We start from the raw sequence: 19513 nt of genomic DNA, 5'->3' as shown, positions 1-19513 counted from the left end.
ATTCCCAGTCCTAGCCCCACATTCCCAGTTCCCCATTCCCAGTCCTAGCCCCACATTCCCAGTCCCCCATTCCCAGTCCTAGCCCCACATTCCCAGTTCCCCATTCCCAGTCTCCCAGCCCCCCATTCCCATTCCCAGCCCCCCATTCCCAGTCTCCCATTCCCAGTCCTAGCCCCACATTCCCAGTCCCCCATTCCCAGTCCTAGCCCCACATTCCCAGTTCCCCATTCCCAGTCTCCCAGCCCCCCATTCCCATTCCCAGCCCCCCATTCCCAGTCTCCCATTCCCAGTCCTAGCCCCACATTCCCAGTCCCCCATTCCCAGTCCTAGCCCCACATTCCCAGCCCCCCATTCCCAGTCTCCCAGCCCCCCATTCCCAGTATCCCAGCCCCACACTCCCAGTCCCCCATTAAAAGACCCCCAGTCCTAGCCCCCCATTCCCAGTCCCAGCCCCCCCAGTCCTAGCCCCATATTCCCAGTCCGGTCTGCCCCCCATTCCCAGCCCCCCATTAAAAGACCCCCATTCCCAGTCCTAGCCCCACATTCCCAGTCTCCCAGCCCCCCATTCCCAGTCCTAGCCCCACATTCCCAGTCTCCCAGCCCCACACTCCCAGCCCCCCATTCCCAGTCTCCCATTAAAGACCCCCATTCCCAGTCTGTCTGCCCCCTATTCCCAGTCTCCCAGCCCCCCATTCCCAGTCTCCCATTAAAAAACCCCCATTCCCAGTCCTAGCCCCACATTCCCAGTCTCCCAGCCCCACACTCCCAGCCCCCCATTCCCAGTCTCCCATTAAAGACCCCCATTCCCAGTCTGTCTGCCCCCTATTCCCAGTCTCCCAGCCCCCCATTCCCAGTCTCCCATTAAAAGACCCCCATTCCCCGTCCTAGCCCCACATTCCCAGTAGCCCATTCCCAGTCTGCTCTGCCCCCCATTCCCAGTCCCCCAGACCCCCATTCCCAGTCTCCCAGTTCCAGTCTCCCAGTATCCCATTCCCAGTCTGCTCTGCCCCCCATTCCCTGTCTCCCATTAAAGACCCACATTCCCAGTCCTAGCCCCACATTCCCAGTCTCCCATTCCCAGTCCGCTCTGCCCCCTTCTTCTGACCCCTCTCTCTGCCCCACAGAGACCCGCCCCCCTCGGCCGCCGCCATGCCGGCCTCCGATTCGCCGGCCTCCGACTCGGCCCCGCCCAGCGAGGAGGCCCCGCCCTCTGCCCCCCAAGTGACCGTCAAGACCGAGACCCCCGACGACTTCGCCTGGCCCCACGGCGGCCCCACGGAGCCCCGCAAAGGGGGCCGTGGGGCAGCCCCAGCCGAGATCTGCGTCGTCCTGGGGGGGGTCCGCAGCCAGCAGACCCTGGGTAAGCTAGGTGCGACCCCTATTTTCCGTGGGGCACAGCGGGTTGGGGGTCGGGGAAGAGCTTGGGGGTCGGGGAGAGGTTTGGTTAGGGGTCGGGGGCCCTATGGGTTGGGGGTCGGGGAAAGTGGGGGGTCCGCAGCCAGCAGACCCTGGGTAAGCTAGGTGCGACCCCTATTTTCCGTGGGGCAGAGCGGGTTGGGGGTCGGGGAAGAGCTTGGGGGTCGGGGAGAGGTTTGGTTAGGGGTCGGGGGCCCTATGGGTTGGGGGTCAGGGGGAAAGTGGGGGGTCCGCAGCCAGCAGAGCCTGGGTAAGCTAGGTGCGACCCCTATTTTCCGTGGGGCAGAGCGGGTTGGGGGTCGGGGAAGAGCTTGGGGGTCGGGGAGAGGTTTGGTTAGGGGTCGGGGGCCCTATGGGTTGGGGGTCGGGGAAAGTGGGGGGTCCGCAGCCAGCAGAGCCTGGGTAAGCTAGGTGCGACCCCTATTTTCCGTGGGGTGGGGGCGGTTGGGGGGCAGGGAAAGGTTTGGTTAGGGGTCAGGACCCTTTACTTGGGGGTCGGGGAGCCTTTGGGTTAGGAGACCCATTCAGTTGGGATCCTGAGTAAGCTAGGTGGGTGGTGCGACCCCTATTTTCCGTGGGGCGGAGGCAGTTGGGGGTCGGGGAAACGGTTAGGGGTCAGGGGACCCTTTGTTGGGGGTCAGGGGCCCTTTGGGTTGGGGGTCAGGGGGAAAGTGGGGGGTCCGCAGCCAGCAGACCCTGGGTAAGCTAGGTGGGTGGTGCGACCCCTATTTTCTGTGGGGCTGGAGGCGGGGGGCAGGGAAAGGTTTGGTTAGGGGTCAGGGGGGCCTTTTGTTGGGGGGTCGGGGGCCCTTAAGGTTTTGGGTCAGGGGACATTTTGGTTGGGGGTCAGTAGAAACTGGGGGGCCCCTTTTGTTGGGGGTCAGGGGACATTTTGGTTGGGGGTCAGGGTCCCCTTTTGTTGGGGGTCAGGGGCCCTTTTGGTTGGGGGTCTCACAAGGGACTTTCAGTTGGGGGTCAGGGGCCCCTTTTGTTGGGGGTCAGGGGGACCCTTTGGGTTTGGGGTCAGGGGAGCCCTTTGGCGGGTGGGTGGCACGACCCCTATTTTCCGTGGGGCAGAGGCGGTTGGGGGTCAGGGAAAGGTTTGGTTATGGGTCTCAGGGGGGCCTTTGGTTTGGGGTCAGGGGCCCCTTTTCTTGGGGGTCAGGGAAACTTGGGGGGGCCTTTGGGTTTGGGGTCAGGGGAGCCTTTTGGTGGGTGGGTGGCGCGACCCCTATTTTCCGTGGGGCAGGGTTGGTTAGGGGTCAGGGAAACTGGGGGGCACTTTGGGTTTGGGGTCAGGGGCCCTTTTGTTGTGGGTCAGGGGGACCCTTTGGGTTTGGGGTCAGGGGATCCTTTTGGTGGGTGGGTGGTGCGACCCCTATTTTCCGTGGGGCAGAGGCGGTTGGGGGTCAGGGAAAGGTTTGGTTATGGGTCAGGGGGGCCTTTGGTTTGGGGTCAGGGGCCCCTTTTCTTGGGGGTCAGGGAAACTTGGGGGGGCCTTTGGGTTTGGGGTCAGGGGAGCCTTTTGGTGGGTGGCGCGACCCCTATTTTCCGTGGGGCAGGGTTGGTTAGGGGTCAGGGAAACTGGGGGCCCCTTTGGGTTAGGGGTCAGGAGACCCTTTTGTTTGGGGGTCAGGGCCCCCTTTTGTTTGGGGGTCAGGGGTCCTTTTGGTTAGGGGTCGCACGAGGGACACTTTCAGTCGGGACCCCTTTGTTGGGGGTCAGGGGACCCTTTGGGTTGGGGGTCAAGGAAACGGGGGGACCCTTCTGGTTGGGGGTCAGGGGGCCCTTTTGTTATGGGTCAGGGGCCCTTTCAGTTTGGGGTCAGGGAAACTTGGGGGCCCTTTCAGTTTGGGGTCAGGGGCCCTTCTGGTTTGGGGTCAGAGGGATCCATTTGTTGGGGGTCAGGGAAACTGGGGGGACCCTTCTGGTTGGGGGTCAGGGGGCCCTTTTGTTATGGGTCAGGGGCCCTTTCAGTTTGGGGTCAGGGGCCCCTTTGGTTTGGGGTCAGGGAAACTGGGGGGCCCTTTGGGTTAGGGGTCAGGAGACCCTTTTGTTTGGGGGTCAGGGACCCCTTTGGGTTAGGGGTCGCACGAGGGACCCTTTCAGTTGGGACGCTCAGTAAGCTAGGGGGTGGCGCGACCCCTATTTTCTGTGGGGCAGAGGCGGTTGGGGGGCAGGGAAACTGGGGGACCCTTTGGGTTGGGGGGCAGGGGAGCCTTTTGGTGGGTGGGTGGCGCGACCCCTATTTTCCGTGGGGCAGAGGCGGTTGGGGGTCAGGGAAAGGTTTGGTTATGGGTCAGGGGGGCCTTTGGTTTGGGGTCAGGGGGCCCTTTTGTTATGGGTCAGGGGCCCTTTCAGTTTGGGGTCAGGAGACCCTTCTGGTTGGGGGTCAGGGAACCCCTTTGGGTTGGGGGTCAGGAGACCCTTCTGGTTGGGGGTCAGGGAACCCCTTTGGGTTGGGGGTCAGGAGACCCTCGGTAAGCTAGGTTGGTGGCGTGACCCCTATTTTCTGTGGGGCGGAGTTGGTTGGGGGTCAGGGAAACTGGGGGGGCCCTTTGAGTTGGGGGTCAGGAGACCCTTCTGGTTGGGGGTCAGGGAACCCCTTTGGGTTAGGGGTCAGGAGACCCTTCTGGTTGGGGGTCAGGGAACCCCTTTGGGTTGGGGGTCAGGAGACCCTCGGTAAGCTAGGTTGGTGGCGTGACCCCTATTTTCTGTGGGGCGGAGTTGGTTGGGGGTCAGGGAAACTAGGGGGACCCTTTGAGTTGGGGGTCAGGAGACCCTTCTGGTTGGGGGTCAGGGAACCCCTTTGGGTTAGGGGTCAGGAGACCCTTCTGGTTGGGGGTCAGGGAACCCCTTTGGGTTGGGGGTCAGGAGACCCTCGGTAAGCTAGGTTGGTGGCGTGACCCCTATTTTCTGTGGGGCGGAGTTGGTTGGGGGTCAGGGAAACTAGGGGGACCCTTTGAGTTGGGGGTCAGGAGACCCTTCTGGTTGGGGGTCAGGGGACCCTTTGGGTTGGGGGTCAGGAGACCCTCGGTAAGCTAGGTTGGTGGCGTGACCCCTATTTTCTGTGGGGCGGAGTTGGTTGGGGGTCAGGGAAACTAGGGGGACCCTTTGGGTTAGGGGTCAGGAGACCCTTCTGGTTGGGGGTCAGAGAACCCCTTTGGGTTGGGGGTCAGGAGACCCTCGGTAAGCTAGGTTGGTGGCGTGACCCCTATTTTCTGTGGGGCGGAGTTGGTTGGGGGTCAGGGAAACTAGGGGGACCCTTTGAGTTGGGGGTCAGGAGACCCTTCTGGTTGGGGGTCAGGGAACCCCTTTGGGTTAGGGGTCAGGAGACCCTTCTGGTTGGGGGTCAGGGAACCCCTTTGGGTTGGGGGTCAGGAGACCCTCGGTAAGCTAGGTTGGTGGCGTGACCCCTATTTTCTGTGGGGCGGAGTTGGTTGGGGGTCAGGGAAACTAGGGGGGCCCTTTGGGTTAGGGGTCAGGGAACCCTTGTTGGGGGTCAGGGGACCCTTTGGTTAGGGGTCTGGCTTCTGGTTTGAATCCGGTTCAAGTCTGGGGTTCCGGGTTCAAATCCCCAGTCCTAGGAGGAGGAAACTGGTTCGAATCCGGATTCGAATCCGGTTTGAATCCAATTGAAGTCTGGGGTTCCGGGTTCAAATCCCCAGTCCTAGGAGGAGGAAACTGGTTTGAATCCGGTTCGAATCCAGTTCAAGTCTGGGGTTCCGGGTTCAAATCCCCAATCCTAGGAGGAGGAAACTGATTTGAATCCGGTTTCAAATCCCTAGTATTAGGAGGAGGAAACTGATTTGAATCCGGTTCAAGTCTGGGGTTCCGGGTTCAAATCCCCAGTCCTAGGAGGAGGAAACTGGTTTGAATCCGGTTCGAATCCAGTTCAAGTCTGGGGTTCCGGGTTCAAATCCCCAATCCTAGGAGGAGGAAACTGATTTGAATCCGGTTTCAAATCCCTAGTATTAGGAGGAGGAAACTGATTTGAATCCGGTTCAAGTCTGGGGTTCCGGGTTCAAATCCCCAGTCCTAGGAGGAGGAAACTGGTTTGAATCCGGTTCGAATCCAGTTCAAGTCTGGGGTTCCGGGTTCAAATCCCCAGTCCTAGGAGGAGGAAACTGGTTTGAATCCGGATTCAAATCCGGTTCAAGTCTGGAGGGTCCGGGTTCAAATCCCCAATCCTAGGAGGAGGAAACTGATTCGAATCCGGGTTCAAATCCCTAGTATTAGGAGGAGGAAACTGATTTGAATCCGGTTCAAGTCTGGGGTTCCGGGTTCAAATCCCCAGTCCTAGGAGGAGGAAACTGGTTCGAATCCGGTTCAAATCCAGTTCAAGTCTGGAGGGTCCGGGTTCAAATCCCTAGTCTTAGGAGGAGGAAACTGGTTTGAATCCTGTTTGAATCTGGTTCAAGTCTGGGATTCCGGGTTCAAATCCCCAATCCTAGGAGGAGGAAACTGGTTTGAATCCGGATTCAAATCCGGTTCAAGTCTGGGGTTCCGGGTTCAAATCCCCACTCCTAGGAGGAGGAAACTGGTTTGAATCCGGTTTGAATCCAGTTCAAGTCTGGGGTTCCGGGTTCAAATCCCCAATCCTAGGAGGAGGAAACTGATTCGAATCCGGGTTCAAATCCCCAATCCTAGGAGGAGGAAACTGATTTGAATCCGGTTCAAGTCTGGGGTTCCGGGTTCAAATCCCCAGTCCTAGGAGGAGGAAACTGGTTCGAATCCGGTTTGAATCCGGTTCAAGTCTGGGATTCCGGGTTCAAATCCCCAATCCTAGGAGGAGGAAACTGGTTCGAATCTGGTTCGAATCTGGTTCAAGTCTGGGGTTCCGGGTTCAAATAACCAGTTTCCAGGAGGACACTTTTGAATCTGGATTCGAATCCAGTTTGAGTCCAGAGAAGGAGAAGAAAACTGATTTGAATCCGGGTTCAAATCCCCAGTCTTGGGAGGAGAAAACTGGTTCGAATCTGGATCAAGTCTGTGGTTCCGGGTTCAAATCCCTGTTCCCAGGAGGAGGACCCTGGTTCGAATCTGGGGGCTCCGGGTTCGAGTCTGGGTCCGGGTTCGAATCCCCAGTCTTAGGAGGGGGGAAACCGGTTCAAATCCGGATTCAAATCCGGTTTGAATCCGGGTTCAAATCCGGTTCAAGTATGGAGTTCCGGGTTCAAATCCCCAGTTTTAGGAGGAGGAAATAGATTCGAATCCAGGCTCAAATCCAGTTCGAATCCGGTTCAAGTCTGGGGTTCCGGGTTCAAATCCCCAGTCCTAGGAGGAGGAAACTGGTTTGAATCCGGTTCAAGTCTGGGGTTCCGGGTTCAAATCTTGGTCCTACCAGGAGGGAACTGGTTTGAGTCCAGAAGGTCCGGGTTCAAATCCCCAGTTTCTAGGAGAAAACTGATTCGAATCCGGGTTCAAATCCCCAGTCTTGGGAGGAGAAAACTGGTTCGAATCTGGGTTTGAATCTGGTTCAAGTCTGTGGTTCCGGGTTCAAATCCCTGTTCCCAGGAGGAAGACACTAGTTTGAATCCGGATTCAAACCCCTGGTTCTAACAGGAGGGAACTGGTTTGATTCCGTGGTTCCGGGTTCAAATCCCTCATCCTTAGGAGGAGGAAACTGGTTTGAATCCGGTTCAAATCCGATTCCAGTCTGGCAGCTCCGGGTTCAAGTCCAGGGTTCCAGGTTCAAATCCCTGATCCCAAGAGGATGACGCTGGTTTGAATCCGGGTTCAAATCCGGTTCAAGTCTGGGGTTCCGGGTTCAAATCCCTGATCCCAAGAGGATGACGCTGGTTTGAATCCGGGTTCTAATCCGGTTCAAGTCCGGGGTTCCGGGTTCGAGTCTGGGTCCAGGTTCGAATCCCCATCCCTGGGAGGAGGAAGCTGGTTCGAATCCAGGTTCGAATCCGGTTCAAGTCCAAAAGGTCCGGGTTCAAATCCCCAGTTTCTAGGAGGAGGACGCTGGTTTGAATCCGGGTTCAAACTCCTAGTTCGAGTCATGTGCTCAGGGTTTGAGCCTGGGTTCAAATCCGGTTCAAGACTGGAGGGTTCGGGTTCGAGTCTGGATTCCGGGTTCAAATCCAGTGGGTCCAGGTTCAAGTCTCGTTCCGGGTTCAAATCCCAGTTCCCAGGAGGAGGAATCTGGTTCAAATCCTGTTCAAGTCCGGGGTTCCGGGTTCAAATCCCCAGTCTTAGGAGGAGGAATCCAGTTCGAATCCGGTTCAAGTCCGGGGTTCCGGGTTCAAACCCCCAGTTTCTAGGAGGAGGAAACTGATTTGAATCCGGATTCAAATCCGGTTCCAGTCTGGAGGGTCCGGGTTCGAGTCTGGGGTTCCGGGTTCAAATCCCCAATTTCTAGGAGGAGGAAACTGATTTGAATCCGGATTCAAATCCGGTTCCAGTCTGGAGGGTCCGGGTTTGAGTTCCGGGGTTCCGGGTTCAAATCCCCAGTTCAAAGGAGGAGGAAACTGGTTTGAATCCGGGTTCAAACCCCCAGTTTCTAGGAGGAGGAAACTGGTTTGAATCCAGATTCAAATCCGGTTCAAGTCTGGAGGGTCTGGGTTCGAGTCTGGGGTTCCGGGTTCAAATCCCCATCCTTAGGAGGAGGAAACTGGTTTGAATCCGGGTTCAAATCCCCAGTTTCTAGGAGGAGGAAAGTGATTTGAATCCGGATTCAAATCCGGTTCAAGTCTGGAGGGTCCGGGTTCGAGTCTGGGGTTCCGGGTTCAAATCCCCATCCTTAGGAGGAGGAAACTGGTTTGAATCCGGGTTCAAACCCCCAGTTTCTAGGAGGAGGAAACTGATTTGAATCCGGATTCAAATCCGGTTCAAGTCTGGAGGGTCCGGGTTCGAGTCTGGGGTTCCAGGTTCAAATCCCCATCCTTAGGAGGAGGAAACTGGTTTGAATCCGGGTTCAAATCCCCAGTTTCTAGGAGGAGGAAAGTGATTTGAATCCGGATTCAAATCCAGTTCAAGTCTGGAGGGTCTGGGTTTGAGTCTGGGGTTCCGGGTTCAAATCTCCATCCTTATGAGGAGGAAACTGATTTGAATCCGGCTTCCATCCCCCAGTTTCTAGGAGGAGGAAACTGATTTGAATCCGGATTCAAATCCGGTTCCAGTCTGGAGGGTCCGGGTTCGTGTCTGGGGTTCCGGGTTCGAGTCTGAGGTTCCGGCTTCAAATCCCCAGTTCAAAGGAGGAGGAAACTGATTTGAATCCGGGTTCAAATCTCCAGCTCCTAGGAGTTTCTAGAAGGAGGAAACTGGTTTGAATCCGGATTCAAATCCGGTTCCAGTCTGGAGGGTCCGGGTTCGAGTTTGAGGTTCCGGGTTCAAATCCCCAGTTCAAAGGAGGAGGAAACTGATTTGAATCCGGGTTCAAATCTCCAGTTCCTAGGAGTTTCTAGAAGGAGGAAACTGGTTTGAATCCGGATTCAAATCCGGTTCAAGTCTGGAGGGTCCAGGTTGGAGTCTGGGGTTCCGGGTTCAAATCCCCAGTTTCTAGGAGGAGGAAACTGATTTGAATCCGGATTCAAATCCGGTTCCAGTCTGGAGGGTCTGGGTTTGAGTCTGGGGTTCCGGGTTCAAATCTCCATCCTTAGGAGGAGGAAACTGGTTTGAATCCGGGTTCAAACCCCCAGTTTCTAGGAGGAGGAAACTGATTTGAATCCGGATCCAAATCCGGTTCAAGTCTGGAGGGTCCGGGTTCGAGTCTGGGGTTCTGGGTTCGAGTCTGAGGTTCCGGGTTCAAATCCCCAGTTCAAAGGAGGAGGAAACTGATTTGAATCCGGGTTCAAATCTCCAGCTCCTAGGAGTTTCTAGAAGGAGGAAACTGGTTTGAATCCGGATTCAAATCCGGTTCCAGTCTGGAGGGTCCGGGTTCGAGTTTGAGGTTCCGGGTTCAAATCCCCAGTTCAAAGGAGGAGGAAACTGATTTGAATCCGGGTTCAAACCCCCAGTTTCTAGGAGGAGGAAACTGGTTTGAATCCGGATTCAAATCCGGTTCAAGTCTGGAGGGTCTGGGTTCGAGTCTGGGGTTCCGGGTTCAAATCCCCATCCTTAGGAGGAGGAAACTGGTTTGAATCCGGGTTCAAATCCCCAGTTTCTAGGAGGAGGAAACTGATTTGAATCCGGATTCAAATCCGGTTCAAGTCTGGAGGGTCCGGGTTCGAGTCTGGGGTTCCGGGTTCAAATCCCCAGTCTTAGGAGGAGGAATCCAGTTCGAATCCGGTTCAAGTCCGGGGTTCCGGGTTCAAACCCCCCAGTTTCTAGGAGGAGGAAACTGATTTGAATCCGGATTCAAATCCGGTTCAAGTCTGGAGGGTCCAGGTTGGAGTCTGGGGTTCCGGGTTCAAATCCCCAGTTTCTAGGAGGAGGAAACTGATTTGAATCCGGATTCAAATCCGGTTCCAGTCTGGAGGGTCCGGGTTCGAGTCTGGGGTTCCGGGTTCAAATCCCCAATTTCTAGGAGGAGGAAACTGATTTGAATCCGGATTCAAATCCGGTTCCAGTCTGGAGGGTCCGGGTTCGAGTCTGGGGTTCCGGGTTCAAATCCCCAGTTCAAAGGAGGAGGAAACTGGTTTGAATCCGGGTTCAAACCCCCAGTTTCTAGGAGGAGGAAACTGGTTTGAATCTGGATTCAAATCCGGTTCAAGTCTGGAGGGTCTGGGTTCGAGTCTGGGGTTCCGGGTTCAAATCCCCATCCTTAGGAGGAGGAAACTGGTTTGAATCCGGGTTCAAATCCCCAGTTTCTAGGAGGAGGAAAGTGATTTGAATCCGGATTCAAATCCGGTTCAAGTCTGGAGGGTCTGGGTTCGAGTCTGGGGTTCCGGGTTCAAATCCCCATCCTTAGGAGGAGGAAACTGGTTTGAATCCGGGTTCAAATCCCCAGTTTCTAGGAGGAGGAAAGTGATTTGAATCCGGATTCAAATCCGGTTCAAGTCTGGAGGGTCCGGGTTCGAGTCTGGGGTTCCGGGTTCAAATCCCCAGTTCAAAGGAGGAGGAAACTGGTTTGAATCCGGGTTCAAATCCCCAGTTTCTAGGAGGAGGAAAGTGATTTGAATCCGGATTCAAATCCGGTTCAAGTCTGGAGGGTCCGGGTTCGTGTCTGGGGTTCCGGGTTCGAGTCTGAGGTTCCGGGTTCAAATCCCCAGTTCAAAGGAGGAGGAAACTGATTTGAATCCGGGTTCAAATCTCCAGTTCCTAAGAGTTTCTAGAAGGAGGAAACTGGTTTGAATCCGGATTCAAATCCGGTTCGAGTCTGGAGGGTCCGGGTTCGAGTCTGGGGTTCCGGGTTCAAATCCCCAGTTCAAAGGAGGAGGAAAGTGGTTTGAATCCGGCTTCCACCCCCCAGTTTCTAGGAGTTTCTAGGAGGAAACGGATTGGAATCTGGTTTGACTCCGGTTTGACTCCGGTTTGACTCCCCTTCCAGGCTCCTACGAGTGCGGGATCTGCGGCAAGAAGTACAAGTACTACAACTGCTTCCAGACCCACGTCCGGGCGCACCGAGGTAACGGGTTCGAGTCCCGATTCGGGAGCCGGGTTCAAACCGAATCGGGAATTATTATTATTATTGTTGTTGTTGTTGTTGTTGTTGTTGTTGATTACTTATTATAGATATTGATTACTTATTATTATTATTGATCACTTATTATTATTACTATTGATTACTTATTATTATTATCATCATTATTATTGATTACTTATTATTATTATTGATTACTTATTATTATTATTGATTACTTATTATTGATTTATTATTATTGATCACTTATTATTATTACTTATTATTATTGATTACTCATTATTATTATTATCATTATTATTGATTACTTATTATTATTATTGATTACTTATTGATTTATTATTTATTACTTATTATTATTATTATTGATCACTTATTATTATTGATTACTTATTATTATTATTGATTACTTATTATTATAGATATTGATTACTAATTATTATTATTATTGATTTATTATTATTATTATTGATTTATTATTATTGATTACTTATTATTATTATTATTATTATTATTATTATTATTATTATTACTACTACTACTATTACGGACAATCTACTGTTCTCATTAACGCTCCTTATAATTCGTTTTTAAAATTTATTATTATTTGTTTTTAAAACTTATTATTGTTGTTATTTATTATTATTATTATTATTATTATTATTATTATTATTATTATTATTATTATTCCTAGACACGGAAGTGGCGTCAGGCGAAGGTGCTTCCCAAGGCAGTAAGTATTGGCCCTGAGGGTCATCCAGACTGACCCCGAATCTCTTATTATTATTATTATTATTATTATTATTATTATTATTATTATTATTATTTAGTATTAGTAGCCTTATAGCTCATAATGAATATAATTATTAATAGTAATATTATTAATACTGCTTAATATTACTGTTAGAATTATATACATAAAAACCTAGAACTTAATAAACATGAATGCTATTATTATTATTATTATTATTATTATTATTATTATTATTATTATTATTATTATTTATTGTTATTATTTATGATTATTGTTGTTAATAATAATAATAATAATAATGGTTATTAGTAGCGTTATAGCTTATAATGAATATAATTTATTATTATTATTATTATTATTATTATTATTATTATTATTATTATTATTATTCATTAGTATTAGTAGCCTTATAGCTCATAATGAATATAATTATTAATAGTAATATTATTAATACTGCTTAATATTACTATTAGAATTATATTCATAATAACCTAGAACTTAATAAACTTGAATGCTGCTATTATTATTATTATTATTAATAATAATAATAATAATAATAATAATAATAATAATAATAATAATAATTAGTAGCGTTATAGCATATAATTAATATAATTATTAATAGTAATATTATTAATACTGCTTAATATTACTATTAGAATTATATTCATAATAACGTAGAACTTAGTAAACATGAATGCTATTATTATTATTAATATTACTAACTAGAACTAATAAATATCGGTCCTCTTTATTATAACAAATAATGTTGTTGTTTATTAATATATTAATATTGGTATATTGATATTATGGCTGACCCGGAATCTCCCCAGATGAATATTAATTATTAATTAATACAATAATAATAATAATAATAATAATAATAATAATAATAATAATAATAATAATATAGTATTAATTAATACTATTATATTATAATTCTATATAAATGTTAATACTGATAGAAATAAAAATATTATTTTGGGAAAACTCGGCCAGATGGGCAGGATATTTATTATTATTATTATTATTATTATTATTATTATTATTATTATTATTATTATTATTGCTGTTACTACTACTATTATTACTATTAATATTATTAATTGTTAATTATGGCTATTTGTATTAATATTAATAGCAATATTATTAATCCCATTAATATAAATCTTTATTATTATTATTATTATTACTACTACTACTACTATTACTATTATTAATATTATTAATTGTTAATTATTGCTATTTGTATTAATATTAATAGCAATATTATTAATCCCATTAATATAAATCTTTATTATTATTATTATTATTACTACTACTACTACTATTATTACTATTACTATTATTAATATTATTAATTGTTAATTATTGCTATTTGTATTAATATTAATAGCAATATTATTAATCCCATTAATATAAATCTTTATTATTATTATTATTATTATTATTATTATTATTATTATTATTACTACTACTACTATTATTACTATTACTATTATTAATATTATTAATTGTTAATTATTGCTATTTGTATTAATATTAATAGCAATATTATTAATCCCATTAATATAAATCTTAATTCTTAATATATTATTATTACTACTACTATTATTACTATTACTATTATTAATATTATTAATTGTTAATTATTGCTATTTATATTAATATTAATAGCAATATTATTAACCCTATTAATATAAATCTTAATTCTTAATATATTATTATTATTATTATTATTATTATTATTATTATTATTATTATTATTACTACTACTACTACCAGATCTCTTTTGAGGGGGGGATCTCCTGGGAATCCGCCGAATCTCTTTCTTTCCACATGGGCAGCATATTAAATATTATTAATAATAGTGATAGTAATTATTATTATCAGTATTTATCAATATTATCATTTATTACTAATATAGTTAGTGTTTATGGTTAATAATAATAATAATAATAGTAATTATTAGATGATATGATGATGATGACCGGATCTCTCTTGAGGGGGGGATCTCCTGGGAATCCGCCGAATCTCTTCCTTTCCCGATGGGCAGCATATTAAATAATCTTAATATTAATAATAGTTACAGTCATTATTATTAATAGTATTTTGTACTATTACCGGATCTCTTTTGAGAGGGGATCTGCTGGGAATCCGCCGAATCTCTTTCCAGATGGGCAGCATATTAAATATTATTCATATTAATTATAGTTATAGTAATTATTATTAATAGTTATTATTATTATTATTATTATTATTATTATTACCGGATCTCTCTTGAGGGGGGATCTGCTGGGAATCCGCCGAATCTCTTTTTTTCCAGATGGGCAGCATATTAAATATTCTTCATAACAGTTATAGTCAGTTATTATTATTAATAGTATTTAGTATTAGTATTATTATTATTGTTATTATTATTACCGGATCTCTCTTGAGGGGGGATCTGCTGGGAATCCGCCGAATCTCTTTTTTTCCAGATGGGCAGCATATTAAATATTCTTCATAACAGTTATAGTCGGTTATTATTATTATTAATAGTATTTAGTATTATTATTATTATTATTATTATTATTATTATTATTTTTATTATTATTACCAGATCTCTCTCGAGGGGGGATCTGCTGGGAATCCGCCGAATCTCTTTTTCTTCCAGATGGGCAGCATATTAAATATTCTTCATAACAGTTATAGTCATTATTATTATTATTATTATTAATAGTATTTAGTATTAGTATTATTACCGGATCTCTTTTGGGGAGGGATCTCCTGGGAATCCGCTGAATCTCTTTCTCCCCTGATCCCGCCAGACAACTTCCGCTACACCTGCGACATTTGCGGGAAGAAGTACAAATACTACAGTTGCTTCCAGGAGCACCGCGATCTCCACGCGGTCGACGGTGAGTAGATCGCCAGGGATCCCCCGGATCCCCCGCTCCGGATCCCCCCTGCCTCCCGGTTCCCTCCGGCGTTTTCCCGGAACGATCCCAGGAAATGATTTGGTAGTGCGGATTCGGATCCTGTGGAACTCCCGGCGACTGGATCCCGAGTCCGATCGCCCCCGTGATCCCTTTTCTCGGGATCGGGCTGCGGGAAATTCATTTTTTTTCCTTTGGGGGGGTTCCCAGTGGCGGGGGAACCCGGGATCTGGAGGATCCGGCGGACAGGCTGGGATCCATTCGAACGGGTCGGGATCCGGAACTCCAGGAGGATCCGGGCGGGTGTTCCAGGATCCGGAACGCTGGGAGGATCTGTTCAGACGGGCCGGGATCCGTAGCACTGGAAGGATCTGTTTGAACGGGTCAGGATCCAGAAAGCCGGGAGGATCCGGTTGGGCAGGCTGGGATCCAGAACGCCAGGAGGGTCTGGGCGGATGGGCCAGGATCTGTTTTAACGGGTCGGGATCCAGAATACTGGGAGGATCCGGCCAGACGGTCCAGGATCCGTTTGAACGGGTTGGGATCTGGAGTGCTGGGAGGATCCGGCCAGACGGTCCAGGATCCGTTCGAACGGGTCGGGATTCAGAATACCGGGAGGATCCGGCCAGACGGTCCAGGATCCGTTCGAATGGGTTGGGATCCAGAATACCGGGAGGATCCGGCCAGACGGCCCAGGATCCGTTGGAACGGGTTGGGATCTGGAACGCCGGGAGGATCTGTGCGGACAGGCCAGGATCCGGGGGAACCTGGGAAGGGCGTTCCGGAGATCCGGGGATCCCCGAGATCCGGAACGACCCTCCCTGCTCTTCTCTTCCAGATCCCTATGACCAGGCCATGGTGGCCAAAGACGAGGTGAAGGAAGAGGATCCGGAACCTTTCCAGAAGATCGGTCCAAGTACGAGGTTCCGGGGATCCGGTTTGAGGGATCCGCCGGCTTTCCGAACCGGCCGGGTCCCTCCGGGAATCTGTTCCAAGGCTAGGGGGGGACGCGGGTTCGAGAGGCGGGATCTGGTAGGGCGGGGAGATCCGGAGGGCGGGACTCGATCCCGGGATCTGGCGGGCTTGTGGGAAAGGAGGGAATGGAGATCATTCTGTGTTTGACTAAGAAAAGAGAGAAAAGGGATAATAATAATAATAATAATAATAATAATAATAATAATAATAATAATAATAAATAACAACAACAACGATAGTACAAATAATAGTAATAATAATAATAAAAAAGTAATAGTAATAATAATAATAATAATAATAATAATAATAATAATAATAATAATAATTAATAACAACAACGATAGTACAAATAATAATAGTAATAATAATAATAAAAAAGTAATAGTAATAATAATAATAATAATAATAATAATAATAATAATAATTAATAACAACAACGATAGTACAAATAATAATAGTAATAATAAAAAAAAGTAATAGTAATAATAATAATAATTAATAACAACGATAGTACAAATAATAATGTAATAATAATAAAAAGCAATAATAATAATAAAAGTAAAAATAATAATAGAGATTAAATATATAATAAATATTAAAAACAGTAATAATAATAGTAATAATAATAGATATTAAATGTATAATTGAGATTAAAAGTCATAAAGATTAAAAATAATAGTAATAATAGAGATTAAAAACGATAAGGGATCTAAAATAATAGATCGTAAGAAGACATATTAATAATACTATAAGAAATAATAATAATAATAATAATAATAATAATAATAGATATTAAATATAGAATAAATATTAAAAACAGTAATAATAATAGTAATAATCATAGTAATAAGAATGGATATTAAATATATAAAAGATTAAAAGTAATAAAGATTAAAAATAATAGTAATAATAGAGATTAAAAACAATAAGGGATCTAAAATAATAGATCGTAAGAAGACATATTAATAATACTATAAGAAATAATAATAATAATAATAATAATAATAGTAATAGTAATAATAGTAATAATAATAGATATTAAATATATAATAAATATTAAAAACAGTAATAATAATAGTAATAATAATAGATATTAAATGTATAATTGAGATTAAAAGTCATCAAGATTAAAAATAATAGTAATAATAGAGATTAAAACATTAATAATACTATAAGAAATAATAATAATAATAATAATAATAATAATAATAATAATAATAAATGGATAGTAATAATCAAAGAGAATAATGATAGATATTCGTAATTGATATTGAATATAAGAATAAGAATTATGAAAGGCAAGAATAAATCGTCGATATTGAAAATAATAGATCTTAATAGAAATGGATATCGATCGCAATTGATATTAATAATTGATACGAAGAACGGTTGATCTTGAGATTAATCACAATTAATATGATTATTAGCTGATGTTTTGATGATCATTGACGGTAATAATTGATAATTGTAATAATAATAATGATAATAATAATAATGATAATAATAATAATAATTGATAATTGTAATAATAATAATGATAATGATAATAATAATAATAATACTAATAATTCATAATTGTAATAATAATAATAATAATAATAATAATACTAATACTAATACTAATAATAATAATAATAGATAATTGATAATTGATAATTGTAATAATAATAATAATAATTGATAATTGTAATAATGATAATGATAATAATAATTGATAATTGTAATAATAATGATGATAATAATAATAATAATTGATAATTGTAATAATAATAATAATAATGATGATAATAATAATGATAATTGATAATTGTAATAATAATAATAATAATAATAATAATAATAATAATAATAATAATAATAATAATAATAATAGTAGTAAATGTTACTATCATTCAAATCCAGAATGAGACCCCAGGAATCCGGGTTCGAATCCGGTGCAAAACCCCAAGAATCCGGGTTCGAATCCAGTACAAAACCCCAGGAATCCGGGTTCGAATCCAGTACAAAACCCCAAGAATCCGGGTTCGAATCCAGTACAAAACCCCAGGAATCCAGATTCGAATCCAGTACAAAACCCCAAGAATCCGGCTTTGAATCCAGTACAAAACTCCAAGAATCCGGGTTCGAATCCAGTGCAAAACCCCAAGAATCCGGGTTCGAATCCAGTGCAAAACCCCAAGAATCCGGGTTCGAATCCGGTGCAAAACCCAAGAATCCGGATTCAAATCCGGTGCAAAACCCCAGGAATCCGGATTCGAATCCGGTGCAAAACCCCAGGAATCCGGATTCGAATCCGGTGCAAAACCCCAGGAATCCGGATTCGAATCCAGTGGAAAACCCCAAGAATCCGGATTCGAATCCGGTGCAAAACCCCAGGAATCCAGATTCGAATCCAGTACAAAACCCCGAGAATCCGGGTTCGAATCCAGTGGAAAACCCCAAGAATCCGGGTTCGAATCCCCGAGAATCCGGGTTCCGATTTGTGAAAGGAGACCGACTGTGCTCCAGTTTGGGAAGGGACTCCCATTCGGGGGATCCCTGGGGATCCGGCTGGATCTCCTTGGGGGATCCCCGAGATCTCACTCCTCTTTTCTCCCCACAGAAACCGGCAGCTCCTGTTTGGGTCTGGGTTTGAACCCGGATTCTTGGGGTCTGGCACCAGATTGGAATCCGGATTCGAATCGGGGTCCAGACCCCAAGAATCCGGGTTCGAATCGGGGAAATCCAGTTGGAGGAATCCAGAACAAGACCCCAAGAATCCGGGTTCGAATCTGGAAAAATCCAGTTCGAAGCATCCAGTTCGAATCCGGGAAGGGACTCGGGTTCTGGGGGATTCCTGGGGATCTGGCTGGATCTCCTTGGGGGATCCCCGAGATCTCACTCCTCTTTTCTCCCCACAGAAACCGGCAGCTACACGTGCGAATTCTGCGGCAAGCAATATAAATACTACACTCCTTACCAGGAACACGTCGCTCTTCACGCGCCGATCAGTGAGTAAACCGGATTCGCACCCGGGGCCGGGGGGCCGGATTTCCCCTGGGGATCTGGGGGGCGGATCCCTACCTCCTTCCCTCAAACCCGGGGCCAGATCCCAAGAATCTAGGTTCGAATCTGGGAAGAGACACCGGGAATCAGGTTTGAATCTAGTTTGAGACCCAATGAATCCGGATCGAATCCAGTTTGAGACCCAATGAATCCGGGTTGGAATCCAGTTTGAGACCCAATGAATCCGGATCCCAAACTGGTTTGAATCCAGTTTAAGACTCAATGACTCCGGGTTGGAATCCAGTTTGAGAACCAATGAATCCGGGTTGGAATCCAGTTTGAGGCCCAATGAATCCGGATTCCAAACTGGTTTGAATCCAGTATGAGACCCAATGAATCCGGGTTGGAATCCAGTTTGAGACCCAATGAATCCAGATCCCAAACTGGTTGGAATCCAGTTTGAGACCCAATGAATCCGGGTTGGAATCCAGTTTGAGACCCAATGAATCCGGATCCCAAACTGGTTTGAATCCAGTTTAAGACTCAATGAATCCGGGTTGGAATCCAGTTTGAGACCCAATGTATCCGGATCCCAAACTGGTTGGAATCCAGTTTGAGACCCAATGAATCCGGGTTGGAATCCAGTTTGAGACCCAATGAATCCGGATCCCAAACTGGTTGGAATCCAGTTTGAGACCCAATGAATCCGGGTTGGAATCCAGTTTGAGACCCAATGAATCCGGGTTGGAATCCAGTTTGAGACCCAATGAATCCGGGTCCAAATCCAGATTGAGACCCCAAGAATCCGGGTTCAAATCTGGAAAGAGACACTGGGATTCTGGGTTCAAATCTGGGAAGAGAGTCGGGATTCCGGGTTCGAATCCAGATTGAAACCGAATGAATCCGGGTTCGAATGTGGGAGGAGACACCAGGAAT

The 19513-nt window shown here is 45.6% G+C and overlaps 1 protein-coding gene across 9 annotated transcripts in view; it reads left to right on the top strand.

Moving 5' to 3' along the window:
• Window positions 1-19513, top strand: part of LOC144324901 (zinc finger protein 618-like) — a 65842-nt gene that overhangs the window by 19243 nt on the left and 27086 nt on the right. For 7 of the 9 annotated variants that reach the window (XR_013391502.1, XM_077922961.1, XM_077922965.1 and 4 more), the window contains 6 exons: window positions 1125-1369; window positions 10853-10930; window positions 11640-11678; window positions 14510-14599; window positions 15456-15533; window positions 18493-18582. Coding sequence is in view for 8 of the 9 variants with exons in the window: in XM_077922961.1 (XP_077779087.1) it covers window positions 1125-1369; window positions 10853-10930; window positions 11640-11678; window positions 14510-14599; window positions 15456-15533; window positions 18493-18582 (620 nt within the window). In the remaining variant the exon portion in view is untranslated. The remainder of the gene's footprint in view (window positions 1-1124; window positions 1370-10852; window positions 10931-11639; window positions 11679-14509; window positions 14600-15455; window positions 15534-18492; window positions 18583-19513) is intronic. The other 2 variants (XM_077922962.1, XM_077922967.1) reach the window with 2 other exon arrangements.

Source organism: Podarcis muralis, chromosome W (genome assembly GCF_964188315.1).
Source record: "Podarcis muralis chromosome W, rPodMur119.hap1.1, whole genome shotgun sequence".
Lineage (NCBI taxonomy): Eukaryota > Metazoa > Chordata > Lepidosauria > Squamata > Lacertidae > Podarcis > Podarcis muralis.
This window is presented reverse-complemented; position numbering and strand designations above follow the sequence as displayed.